Source organism: Ochotona curzoniae, unplaced genomic scaffold, assembly GCF_017591425.1.
Source record: "Ochotona curzoniae isolate NIBS_2020 unplaced genomic scaffold, NIBS_Ocur_1.0 contig_883, whole genome shotgun sequence".
Classification (NCBI taxonomy): domain Eukaryota; kingdom Metazoa; phylum Chordata; class Mammalia; order Lagomorpha; family Ochotonidae; genus Ochotona; species Ochotona curzoniae.
The window spans coordinates 5,848,335-5,861,951 of record NW_024466599.1 but is presented as its reverse complement, the minus strand read 5'-3'; the positions used below and the strand labels follow the sequence as shown (position 1 = coordinate 5,861,951).

Here is a 13,617-nt window from a genome sequence, read left to right as displayed (position 1 = left end):
TCCCGAGCCTAGCAGGGGAGGGTGAGGAGGAGAGCTTGGTCTGGGGCACGTCGGGGGCTTTGCTGTGGCTGCTATCTGCGGGGCAGTCACAGCTCCCTGGTCCTGTGTCACTGCAGCCCACTCCACCTGCTAAAGTGGTATCTGACAGAGCTCGTGGTGGGCCTGCCGGGCAGCGGCCTGTGCCGAGAGCCTTCCAGGGGGCGGGAAGCGGAAGCTGCTTTCATGTGGAGCCGGGCACACACAGTCCCCAGCCGTGTCTGATCTCGTGCCCTGCCCATCCTTGGCCCGCTGGTGTCTGCAGGCTGCCGAGACGGACAAGCCCTCACAGGTGCCCGCGGGAGCCCGGAGTGTGTCGTGGAGGGAATAAGGTCGTCTCGGAGAGGAGTCATTTCCCATAATTGACTTGAAAAGTCCTTCTCCTCCCAGATGGCTGTCCTCCCCATCCACCTTGTCTCATGGCTCTGTGGTTATCCAGACTCCAGCTGTGAGCCCCGAGTTTAGGAAAGAACAAAAATGAAATGAGCATGTTGAGGAATTTACTTCAGCTGATGTTAAGTCACACACATGCTGGAGTTGGCTTACACTCCACTTTTAAATTCTTGGGTTTTTTTGTTTGTTTTAACTAAACTAAATCTTAATGTCATCCAGCTTATCATGTAGAAGCTGGTCATTGAGAGTACTTAACAGCTAAGTTCCTGAACTAAAGTGTCAGCCGCAGACTCCGGGGCGAGGCTCGTGGCGTTAGACCGGGACCCCAGCCCGGGCCTGGGCGAGTGAGCTGTGGGGCACCCTGCCTCCCTTCTCCCTTTCTAAAGGATAAATACTGTGTCTCAGGGATGTTGAAAGGATTAATTAGTTGGTCTGTAAAAGGCTTTGAAGATGAAGCATATTTTAAAAGTGCTTCTTAATCACATTATTGCTTAGAAAAGAGTACGGCTTTTATGCTAACCACTTTATGTCCCAAATTACAGAAAGCAGGTAAGTTTAGTGCCTTACTGGTAGTTATAGAGCAGGGGTAAATCTCACGGTGTGAACATCAAACACGAGCTTCAGCATTTCAAAGACACATCTCATTGTCGTGGGGATGGCTCAGGAGCTGTGCTCCGTGCCGTAATTATTACAGAGCTCAGCGTTCAGGGGAGAAAAGGCCTTTGTTTCAGTTTTTATTCAACCAAAAGCTTTGGGCCTGACGCTAACGGGGTATGTTGCCAAGGCTCTCTCCTCTCCCATCTCGTCAGGGAGAGAAGGAATCTGTTGTCTCAGCCATTTCTACAAGAGTTAGAGCTCATTGCTCAGACTACTGAAGGTATTTCTCTTTAGGCTTAATTCAGATACTGTTGCCCTCTAGGCAAGTTCACGACAAGGGCCAGGGTTGTGACTGCTAATAGAACATTGTGGTAACAGTCTGCAATGAAGTACCCTGTGACATGCCCACAGGTTAATGGAACATCACTCAGAAGCAGAGGTGGGCTCTTGTCAGTTACAGTAGACTAACAGAGACGCCAGTGTAAGGGACCCGTGCAGTGCTGGGAAACATGGCAGAAATTGGAAGGCATGTTGCCTGGAGAGAGGGCAGTGACCCGAATGGCACAGGTGGAATGTTCTGGAGTGCAGCGGCACGCATTCCCTTCCTCCTGCATGTGATCACACCACTTCACGGTTCAGGTTGTTCATCCTGCTTAGACTGAATGATGGGAGAAATGACCGCCTAGCGCTGTCCTCCGGGGCCTGACCCGGGGCCTTCGTCTGTGCACTCCTCTGCCAAGGCCCACGTGCTCGCTCAGGCATGGTCTACACAGAAAGCGCCTTCAAGTCATGGACTCCCCCGGCCATTGTAAATGACAGGCTTCGGGAATATATTGCCACTTGAGTTTTGGCTTCAGAAATGGGATTTAACGAGGGAAATAGTTGGAGATACGGACTCTTCAGTGTCCAGTGCGGGGCTCTCTACCCACCATGCTTCTTACCATGCACCTGCTTGCATGAGGAGTAACTGAGTTCTCACGAATTCTTTCGCTCCTTGGATTAAGCGACTGGTGTTCTCTGGGTTTATCACAGCTGTAAATTATGCTTCTTCATGTGGTGAGTCCTCATCAAAACCTATACTTCAGATGGTCAGGCAAAGCGCAGTGCGGGGCAGTAATGGTGCCGGGGTCCGCCTGTGTACCCTGTCACAGTCCACAGCCCCCACCTGCAGCTCCTGGTTCCCGCCCCCTCCCCACGCAGAGTCTGAATCGAGAGCTTGGCTCTGGCTGTAGCTACTGCACGCATTTGGGGACTGAACCAACAAGTGGGAGCTCTCTGTCTCTCCCTTTTTTGCCTCTCAAATAAAAATGTTTGAGGTCATACTGCCAACTAATGTCATTCTCCTAAATTCCCTACAGTAAAACCCTTGAAGATCGTTTGAAACTTGAAGCGAAAAATGGGACGTTGAGTGTATCAGACACGACTGTTGGCAGCAAGCAGTTGACATTCACGTTAAAGAGGGTAAGTTGTTCTCTTAAAGTCACTGGTCAGCTCAGAGGAGACTGGCCTGTGTGGATCCCAGCCCCGGGGAAGGCTGGCCTGGTCCTTGTGGCCAGAGCCCCCATGGGCCTGAGCCAGGATGTCGCGGGGCCTCCATGCTGCCGGGCCAGCTGCCCCGCTTTCTGGGTCACTCTGTTGGCCTGAGGTGCTGGCTCGTGAAGCAGGAGGGCTGGCCATCTAAGGGTGTGGAAGAACGTCCTGCACTTACATGGACCTTGAAGGAGACCAGGGCCTGCGGGTCCTGCGCCTCTGAGAAGGCCAGCAGCCGTTTCTGTGGCCGACACACCTCGCAGGAGTGTGCTGTGAGCTTATGACTGAAGCAGCGTGGTTCTATTTCTCATTTTTTGTTTTCACTTGTAGTTGCTTTTCAATATAAGCAACTAATAGAAAAGAATCACAGAAATTTCACCCATTGCTTTTTTTAAATTGACGTAAAGTGTACCACTTGGTGACTTTTAGTATGTCTTGCTGAGTTTTGTAACCACCACACGATCTTATTTTAGAGCATTTTATCATTCAGAAAGACTCCCATTCCCAGACCCTTTAGCAGCGCAGCCGCACCAGCTCGTAGCCCCGACAGCCACTCCTCTCCATCTGTCTCCTCGGTTTGCCCACCTGGGCATTTCATGCCCCCACTGCAGAGGAAGCATCCCACTGACTCAGGAGCAGGTCAGTGGGAAAGCAGTGTGCGCCTCCCCACGTGATGCAGTGCTAGCCACCAAAAGGAGGGCAGTCTGATGCCCCGTGATACGGAAATGCCTTCATCCCTGGAGCTCAGGGGCGCAGCCCTCCTGCCTGGCAGAGGCAGGGCCGGGGCTGGGTGAGGGCAGGTGCTGCCGGAGCATGAAGCCTCGGGAGCTTGTAATGTCCTGTGGGCTTCTCACCGTGGACACTAGAAACCTAGTCAGGGGCTTTGTAGCTGGGGGAGCTCAATCCTTCCTGGGTGTCAGATTTTGCGCTCCCTCCCTCCCCATATCCCTCGCCCCACCTCCTTAATTGAGAGGAGACAGCAAAACCCGTGGGAGGTCAATGTGAAGGTTTGTCTTCAAGAGTCAAATACGGGTGACTGTTGTGAGGGTACGGGGCTGAGCCAGCAGGTGCACCAGGTCAGCCTGGCCGTGCCTTCCCTCCCTTGCTGGCGCTCCACAGTGCCCACTCAGGGCACCTTCGCAGTTTCTAGTCGCACCAGCAATGGCTATTGTCCTCGGTTGATATTGTCCTATAGCTCTTCCCTTCCTTGTGAAATCTGTGCTGAGTCTTTAGATTTTCTGATAGACTGAAAAGGAGAGGCAGACATTGAGCATCCTCGGGGTCACACCCACCGTCCTCAGCAGCCAGGGTGGGGCAGGGCCGTCAGGAACCCCATGCAGAAGCCCCGTACGAGTGGCAGGGGCCCAAGGGCCAGGGCCGCCTCTGCCCCTTCCCAGGAGCGTTAGCAGGACACGGGAAGCAGCACAGCTGACTCAGTGGGCCACTGCTCCAACATGGGTTGCTCCAAGTAACAGTATAAGCCCTTGAGCCGCACTGCCTGTCCCTGCACGGCTTCTATTCTGAGGCCTTCTGGACTTGGGGCCAGGGTCCGCAAAAAGAGCACCAGTCCTGTGTGAGCCCGGCCTGCTCGTCGGCTCCCACGCCTCATTAGCAGTGCTTATCGATGGCAGGGCTCTGCTTTCCCGGGGGGTTGGGTTTTTTGGTTTTTTTTTTTTTTTTTTTTGTGGAAAGAACTAAAAATTCTTTGGAAACACTTCTGGGTAAGTGCTGAGTCAAGCATGGGTAATAATACACGTTGTATACGCCTCAGGATGTTTGTGTTTTTAAACAATGTGTGTAAGTGGTAGTCCTGGCTTATAAACAGAAGCCTTGTGCAAGATGCAAGGATGTGATTTTTCTGCTGAAGATGTCTTTATTATTTCTTTTTAAATACATATACATATGTATGTATCTAAAAAACAGAGTTAGAGCAAGGGAGAGCCACACTAGCAGAGAATTTTTTTTATCCACTGATTCACTCCCCCGACGCTCGTGAAGGCTGGGGCTGGGCCAGGCTGAAGCCACAAGCTCCGAGCTCCTTCTGGGTCTGCCGTGTGGGTGACAGCAACCCAAGCTGTCACGCCCACGTTTCTTATCGTCCGGCAATAAGAGGCAGACGCGAGTGAAGTCTTCTGCGGTAATCTTTATTGCGCACACCAAGATGAGGAGGGAAAGGCTGCGACCCCGGCAGGCTGTCTGCTCTTATGTGCTGACTGGCCCCGCCTCCGCCGATGATAGGTCGGCGTCATGATTACGAAGGGTCCTGGGCGACTGGATTCGTCAGTCCCAGTGTTCATGCGCCGGCCACGCCTCAGCTCACTGTGCATGCGCTAGGCGCCTGCGCAGTACTGCGAAAGCTACGTAACTCTCCATCAGGAACCAAGGTGTGGCTTTTCCGGCCAGCGCCATTTTGGGTACGGCATGTGGCCAGTACATACAGATGCGGCTGGCAACACCAAGCACTTGGGCCATCTTTCTGTGCTTTCCCACGTGCATTAGTAGAGTTGGAAGTTGAGCAGCCAGAACCCAGTCAGCAGCCCATATGGATGCTACTGTCACAGGTGGTGGCTTAATTCGCTACATCATAATGCCCGTCCCAGAACATCATCATCTCTGACACTCCGACTGGGTTCTGATTCTTAACAAGTTGATGCATTTAAGACGATCATGGTTTCTTACCACACGAATACATTAATTGCAAAAACAAATGACAGCTCCCATACCCCACCCCCAAGCAGCACAAGGTCTTTGAGCCGCATCTTTGCTCAGCACAAGGTGTGAACGTCTGCACGCGGGCCTTGTCCTCCTGCAGGTGGCCGCCTGAGGCTGCCTGCTAATGTGTGTGCTTCGGTTGCAAACCTGCCTTCCTTCCTTCTTCATAAACGGCAGGGTGGTCAGGCTACTTCTGCCCAGGCGGGTCAGCTTGCTTCTCCGGAAGTCATGAGGAAAGCTGGCCTTCGTCCTGCCAGGCCAGGCAGGGCCACAGGGCCAGAGCAGGGGCCTGCCAGCCAGCCCATTGCCCTGAGCCCAGGGTCACGTTTCTGGGTCATGGTGGCTGCTAGTGCAGGTGACATTCCGCAGAAAAGGGGTTGCTGATGTTTTCTTGCCCTCTGCCTCGTCTCACGGAATTTTCTCTTTCAGTCTGAACAGCAGAAGAAGCAGCAGGAAGCTGAGAAACTGCATCGACAGGAGAGGAAAAAACTGCGGCGGTCAGCTGGTCACCTGAGGTCACGCCACCGGAGAGGCCGGCCCTTCCACTGAGCAGAGAGCAACCTGCGGAAAGCAGGGGAGAGCGTGTCTCCCCCAGAGTCATCAGTCTCAGGACGGCGGAACCCACACTTAACGCTCCACATGGCGCTTGTGGGTGAAGGCAGGATTCATGACCTGGGTGCCAGCAGCTGCCCGTTGCAGAGTGCCAGGGCTGCTCGGGGTCCTGTGGTCCCCATAACCATGATGCTTTGCCCGGGCTTGCTTAGACTAGGTGCTGAAATGGACACCATGTTGTGGAAGCCTCACACCTCTGGGACTTTACCTGCAGCATCTGCTGCCATTCACAATTAAAGCCCCCGGAAATCAACGTGCTGTGCCGCTATATGTGTTGGCCTAGTTTTCAGAGTTGATCCAGATTTGGTCACAGGTCAGAGGGTTGTCCCAAAGCAGTGTGGCACCAAAGAGGGCGTGTCAATGGTGACACCCAAGACGGAAGCTGCTGGTCATTCCCTCGGCCTGTCACAGGAGACCTTCTCTTCCTTAAAGGCAATAGGCAGAATCTTGCTGGAGGAAACGTAGTGATTAATATGTTTGGATGCCTCAAATGGCCACACTGGCAGGACTGCGCTGGGCGGAAGTCGTGAGCTGGAGCTTCTTTCAGGGCTGCTCCGGGGCACAGAGGCCCCAAGACACAGCCAGCAGCTGCATCCCAGGCCCCAAGCAGGGACCTGGATGGAAGTGGAGCTGCTGAGACAGGAACCAGTGTCCCATTTAGCATCCCAGCACTGAAAAAGATTGCTTGCTAAGCCACCACACCAGCCCCCATTTGTAGGATTTTAAAGTCCATGTACAATTGAGAGTGTAACTCTGGGCTTGGTGTCGGATCTCTCCAGAAATGCTATTGACCTAAGGCATAGAGCGCAGGTTCATTTGCTGCACCCAGGAAGGGCCAGCTCACAGCCTCACCCTGCTCCTCCTCCTCCTCCTGTCTCTTCAGTCTCCCCTCATCTCCTTCTCCCTACCGTTGCCCCGGCAGCCTCTGTCCCTCTGGACAGGCCAGCTCCCGAAAACAAGTTGCTTCAGTGATTTGACTTAAAAATCTAAAGAAAGGGGGCCTGTTGCAGTAGCCTAATGGCTAAAGTTCTCCACCTTGCATGTGCCAGAATCCCATGTAGGTGCTGGTTCATGTCTCACTGGCCCCACTTCCCATCTAGCTCCCTACTTCTGACCTGGGAAAGTAGTCAAGGATGGCCCAAGGCCTTGGACCCTGCACCCATGTGGGAGACCTGAAAGAGACTCTAGGCTCCTGGCTTCAGATTGGCACAGCTCCAACTTTTGCAGCCACTTGGCGAGTGAATCAGCAGATGGAAGATCTTCCTCTCTGTATATCCAACATTCCAATAAAATATAAATAAATCTTTATAACAAATAAATAAATAAAAGAAACTTTTCAACATGGAACATGTTAAATGTCCACCCAAGCCAGGAGGGGTCCAGTGAACTGTGGGCCCCACTTCTGGCCTCATCAGCCACTCGCTTCCTCTCCACCTCAGTGTTGTGAGATAGTTGATCCCCAACATTGTCACTACCACCTGGTCGTTGTTTGCCACCAGCACCCTTGCACACACAAACCAGAGCGTACAGAGGGCGTGCGTGTGGTCCATGTGCCCACTGCTCTATGTGCAGCATCCAGAACAACTGCAAAGAACATTTCCGAAGTGAGTGAGCGTGTCAGAACACACCAGGCTGCATGTGGGCCGGAGACTGACCCTCCCTCATGCCCAAGGGTGTGGACTTCATTCCAGACGGTTCTATGAGAACCATCATTGAGAGTGGAGGCAGAATATAGTTACTGCGACCCGGGAGAGCAATGTTGGCTGCAGGGATGTGCGAATAGATGAATTGTCCATGTCCTGAGGACCTGGCTGGGTGGCAGTTGAATTTGGTTCTGAAGTGGTTTTCCGGCCTCACTTGGCCCAGTAGCCCTGAAGTTGCTCCCACAGTGCGTGGTTTGTAAGCAGCCGGGAGACGGCTGGTGTGCCAGTACCTTCAATCTGTAACACACAGAAGAATCGTTCTGTGCGTTGGAGGGAAGCCAGCGCACATGCCCGTTCTGGGTGGATGTAACTCAGCCCTCTGAACTTGGCAGTGGTTAGTTAATCCCAGTGCCTCGTGTCAGCAGTATTAAGAGGGTCAGAGAGTTACTGGAGCGGTGGTGTCTTTAGGTAAGGCCTTGGGGAAGTGAGGCACTCAGGTGAGCTGGATTGGGGAGGCCCCTGTTGGCTGTGCTAGGAGGAGGAGAGGGAACTCCCGGGGACAGTCAGGCCCTCTGTTGCCACAGGGTGCCCTGCCAGGTCAGGCTCCAGGGACTGAACCCCGGATACCTGCCTGGCCCTGGACCACACACCTGCAGAACCGTAAGTCCATCCAACCATTTGTGAACGAAGCCTGCCTCAGGTATTTTGTTACACTGACAGAAAGCTAGCACAGTGTATTTTATGAAAGAGGGAGAAAGGAAGGCAGGAAGATAAAGGGAAAAAAAAGGTAAAGCTTATTTAAAAGTGGTCGAATTCTTAGCAGGCTGTTGTGGTATGCAAGTTAAGCTACAGCCTGCAGTGCCAGTCGGATGTGAACGCTGGTTTGAGTCCCGGCTGCTCCACTTCCAATATGTCTCCCTGCTAATGCTCCTGGGAGAGCAGTGGAAGATGAGTATTTGGATTTCTGCTTTTTGAATAAATGGCAGAATCAGAGGCAGGGTCTGGGGAGAGATCACCCATCATCTGGTTCACTCCTTCACTCCTCTGATGCTTCCGACAGCTGGGCCTGGGTCAGGTCACAGCCAGGAGCCCCGAACACCTGGGCCTCCCACGTGGGTGGAGGGACCCATACACAGGGTGTGCTGGCCGCCAGGATGTATCCACAATGGAGGAACCACTTTCACCAGAGGCAGCTTGATCCACTGTGCCACTGCACCTGCTGCAGTGTGAAGCACTGTGATTACAAATTGGGAGACGTCACTAAAACATTCCTATATACCAAGTTGGCATTGATGCCAACTTGGAAATTCAAAAATTTCGAATTGTGCTGGTGGGGTCTGCGTGCCGCCTGCTGCTTGCTGCATTTCCTGCTCACAGTGAGCACAGTCGGTGCACAGAAGGAGCTGCCAGCTGTGAAGTCTGGGCCAGTCAGGGTGCCATCACAGAGCAGGGCCGCAGGAGGGCCATGGCTCCCCGGCTGGGCCAGCCTCCTGGGCCCCCTCTCCTGCAGCTGCGTAGAGGACGTCCCCCCACCCCCCGCCACCACCTCTCACCCATGCTCAGTGGGCTTCCTGCCTAGTGAGAGTTTCCATGCGCATCAGGGCACAGGAGGAAGTCATTATTCTCTGTCGGCAGCCTGCCCTGACCCTGTTTGCGACTATTTTTTAAACCCAGGTGGGACTTCAAAGTTGCGGGCGGGCGGAAAGCCAACAGTGGGTTCCCCTCGGATGCCGGACGGACTCCGGACTCCTGCCCGGAACACCTGCTGATTGGGTTCCCCGGCCTGTCGCTCAGCTCGGCTGCCCAGCTTCCGCTCACACCGGATCAATCGCCAAGCTTGGCTCTCCTTCCAGGAACTTGGATTGGGATCTGAAGCCTTCAACCCCCTCCTCGCCCCTCCTCCTCTCTGCTTGGTCTCCCAGGGTGCTGCAGAGGAATTCCCATTCCCTGTGGCTGCTGCTGCCTCTGGCCACTCTGAGGGGCATCTTCCCACTGGCTCCTTGCAGCACTCCCCGTGGGGGCCCCACAACACGCCCCAGGCTTTCTGCCTTGAACCTTGCCTTGCCCATCTCCCATTTGCTCTGTTCCCCAGCTTCCTACCCACCGAGTGCCAGTTCTCTGACACTCCAAGTCCAGCGTGCTAGGGACAGACTCACGTGTCCCACCCACCCACTTCCTGGCTGCAATGCCTCCCCAGGCCTCCGGCTACCTGACCAAGGCCCCAGCTGTGGTTTGTTCGGCCACTCTGCCTCGAGCTTGCTGTGGGGACTGTCCCATCAGTGTTTGCGTCTTCTTCAGGGAGATAGCTGCTCTCCAACTGCGTGACACAGATGTGCTTGGGATGGGAAGTGAAGAGAGAGCTGGGAAGGCCAGGGGACTTGTCACTGGACATCCCCCTCCCCTGGTGAAGCTGAAGCTGCTGCAAAGATGGAGAAGTGAGCTGGCCACAGCCTGGGGAGGAGCCCTGCAAGCAGAGGGCCTGGGGGGCTAGGGCAGAGCCATGGCGGCTGCTTGCATGCTAAGGGCCAGCCCCCAGGCGGGGTGAGTGCCCCGGCTAGGTCCTGGCCACTGGCCCTGCAGTCCTGAGCCCCCTCTGTGGAGACCTCCCCAGCTCCATGTCCCCTGCAGCAGCCGCCACCTCTCCTGGTTCACTGCCTGGGATCCAAGGGCGACAGCGTGTGGGGACCCACCCTCACCCCGCCCAGGGCAGGCTGCAGCAGATTCTGCGGCCTTCACATTGCAGGGCTCCTCACAGCCGGGCTGCAAGACCAGCACAGAGCTGGGAGGCAAGAGGGCACGGCGGCCGGCCCTGACTTGCCCACGATGAAGCTGCCAGTTAGTGGCCGAGTCACTTAACCCGTCCGTGCCTCGGTGTCTGCGTGTGTAAAGTGGGTTTACTAGGATCTGTCCCCTGAGGACTTGAGAGGCTGTCTGGGGGCCTTAATGAGTGAGGTCCATTAACCACCTCAGCAGAGAGAAGCAGCCAAGTGCCCAGCACCGTCGTAATTACCTCCCGCCAGGTCATGTCTTGTTTTAAGAGGGTTGCCATGGAGACCAGCTTGCTTGACAAGCTCAGGAGCAAAAGGCCCAGCATCATTCTCACCAGACCAAGTGGACTCTTGCTGGCTTCGGTCGTAACTGAGTGCTGAGCGGCTCCTATCAAGTCCTACAGTGACAGCCAACTATCAGAGGCCTGGCCCACACAGTGACGCCTCCAATCCTGGAGCCAGTGGGCAGCCAGCATCGCCAAATAGACGAGGTCCCAGCACCCAACACCTGGGGCCGGGATGGCCAGTGCCAACCCATAGGCCAATGGGATGTGTGCATACACATGGAGGATATATGCAAAGAGGTGAGACCATGAGTACTGAGAACTTGCCGATCCATGGTCAGAGCCAGGAGAGCCCAGGGCATAGGCTGTATGCGCATCTGAAGCTGGAAAGACCCAGATCCAAGCAGAACCCCCTTGTTCAAGTTGCAGGAGAATGTGTGAGGCAGGTGGGCAGCAGACACCCCTCAAGCCAGCACACCTTCTGCCCTGGCCTTCGGTGCAGCCAAGCAGGCATCTCAAAGGGCACCAGTATGCTTTGCTCTGTCTCTGAACACAACCATGTGCAGTTGATGTACGTAGCTGCCCGTCACATTGGCATGTGCCAGCCCCGCTGTGGAGCATCTTCCCACCTGGCTCACGGTTTTGCACCAAGCTCCACCTGCCAGTCCCAGGCCAAGGGTGCCTGCCTCCCAGTCATTAAATCTAAGAAAAAATGTGCTGCCAAGACTTGGCACTGGCTACCTGACCATCGTGCCAGGCAGCACGGGGCCCATCAGGATTGTTATCTACATCTCTAAGGGGAGATTCAGGGCCCGGCCCAGGTCCACAAACTGAGGTTCATGCATCCTGCCACAGCCCATGAGACTACTGCTGTCTCCAGGGTCTACCGGGAGCCCCACAATGCCCTTACATGTGCCTGACATCAGGAGTGAGCCAAGACTTTCTCCAGTATTTGGTTCAAGCATCTCTACTTGTCCCCATGAGGCCTCAAAGCCACATAGCTGGACCAGGGATCCGTGGCCCTATGGCCTCCACAGTAGATCCGTATGAATGGGATCATTGGCATGACCAAGTAAATTAAGTCAGTCTCGATGTAGGGTTGGCAGACTTTCCTGCTATTATTATTTTTTAGGATGTATTTATTTGAAAATCAAAGATACAAAGAAAGAGGAAGAAAGAATGAGCTTCCATCTGCTGGCTTTTAACTGGGGCTTGGGCCAGGCTAAAGCCAGGAGCCAAGAACTACATCCCATCCAGGTCTCCCATGTGGATACAGGGGCCGATCTGTTGCTTTCACAGGTGCATTAGCAGGGACCTGGATCAGAAGTGGAAAAGCCAGAATGGGATGCTGGCATTGCAGGAAACAGCTTTACCTACTGTGCCACAGCACCAGGCCCTGGCAGACATTCTTTGTACAAGGAAGCCTTTAGACAGCTTCCTTGGTAGGAATTAGGGAAGGCTCTCCATGACCTTGAGATGACGTAGATGAAAACAGCTAGGGATGCGTGGAGAGCAATCTTGGCATCACAGGGTCCCTGGAGCACGGACCATGTGTCCTTCCGGGGTGTCGCTCTCCTTCCCTGCCTTTGCTCTGGCCCCTGCACAATCCCCAGGCTGGAGCCCATGGCAGGTCCTCAGTCCATCCAGCCTTATTGGATGAATAAATGAATGAATGAGCAGATCATCACGGAATAACTGGACCCATGGACACTCACTGGGCTCAGCCAAATGTTGGGGGCTACTTGGGGTCATCAGTGAAGATTTTGAGATACCAGCTGGGACTCAGAAGCCACTTTGATGAAACCTGAAGACTGCAGAGATAGAAGAGGATGGCGGAAGCCACGGCTGGAAGTTACGGCAGGAGATCACATTCAGGAGTCTGGGCAGGCTGGGCGCAGGTGAGTTGGGGGGCCATGGGGTACCCCAGCTCTGAGCACCTGCCTTGCTGTGGGCTGGGCTTCCATTCTTGAACAGGAGATGAACCTCAAATGAGAAAGCGAAGTCCCTCTGGCTCCCCCTGCTCTGGAACTGCGGTTGCAGGATTACCTGTGTCCACGGGGTCCGAGCCATGTCCTACCACTGTCCAGCTCCTCTGGAAGCATCTGAGATGCTCAGTGCTCTTGGCCGCAGGGCTGTGGGCCTGGGGCTCTGCATTCTCACAGGAAGAGGGGTCCAGAATGCACAGTGGGCATCCTGCACACAGCAGGTGTCCTGCTCACGTAGGCACATGGTGACACAGGCACATGAGTGAGGGCCCAGCCACTGCACCAGGCCGCAAAGGCAAGAAGGGAGCCAGAAAGGCAGCAGCTCCTCTGGATGCGGCAGGAGCAGGGCAAACTGGAGATTCGGGGGAATCTGGCTGTGGAGGAAAGACAAGGACACGGGCCACCCGGGGCCAAGGTCAGCTGGATGCCAAGAGCAAATCCACCTGTGCTTGGAGGTGGCTTCTTTGACCCATGGCCCTACCCTCTGAAGGTGGCAAGGACCCTGCACAGCAAGCCCAGTGGAGTGGAGACAGAGAGCCGGCTGATAACAGAGCTGGGATTTGAAGGCAGTGGGGTACACTGCCAGCCCTGGGATTGTCACCAATTGATGACAGCTGGGTCCCTCCAGGGCTGGTGACTGACAGGACTATCGAAGGCAAGAGGGGGCAAAATGGGCTGAGTTGAGCATGGAGTTTCAGCAGGTTTTCCCAGCACTGGCATTTTATTTCATTTGCAGAAACTGGGGCACAGCTGGGACAGGAAAATAAGAAGTGCAGAAACAAGGTGACAACCCTCTGGGTGGACAGCAGGGCCCCTGGGGCTGGACAGCAGGCTGGGCCATGACTGAGTGGCAAGGATGCCCCAGGCCAACGCCTTGCTCTTGCCCCATTCCTGCTCAGAGCAGGAGCTGCGCGTTTCTGCTGGAGAAGGATGCTGGCAGGGAGGACCGCGCCCCTCTTCACAGCTAGGAAAGTCAGCTGCGTGGCTGGTGCCACGTGCAATTTGGGGAAGACAGCCGCTCATCCCCGGAGGTGGCCACATGCATCACACAGCCCCG

At 54.8% G+C, this 13,617-nt stretch overlaps 1 protein-coding gene across 3 annotated transcripts in view; it reads left to right on the top strand.

Moving 5' to 3' along the window:
- NOL10 (nucleolar protein 10) overlaps positions 1–6,133 on the top strand; it is a 92,556-nt gene extending 86,423 nt beyond the window's left edge. For all 3 annotated transcript variants that reach the window (XM_040992823.1, XM_040992824.1, XM_040992822.1), the window contains 2 exons: positions 2,385–2,487; positions 5,698–6,133. In XM_040992823.1, coding sequence (XP_040848757.1) covers positions 2,385–2,487; positions 5,698–5,817 — 223 coding nt within the window. In that variant the 3' untranslated portion in view covers positions 5,818–6,133. The remainder of the gene's footprint in view (positions 1–2,384; positions 2,488–5,697) is intronic.
- Positions 6,134–13,617: the final 7,484 nt, after the last annotated feature.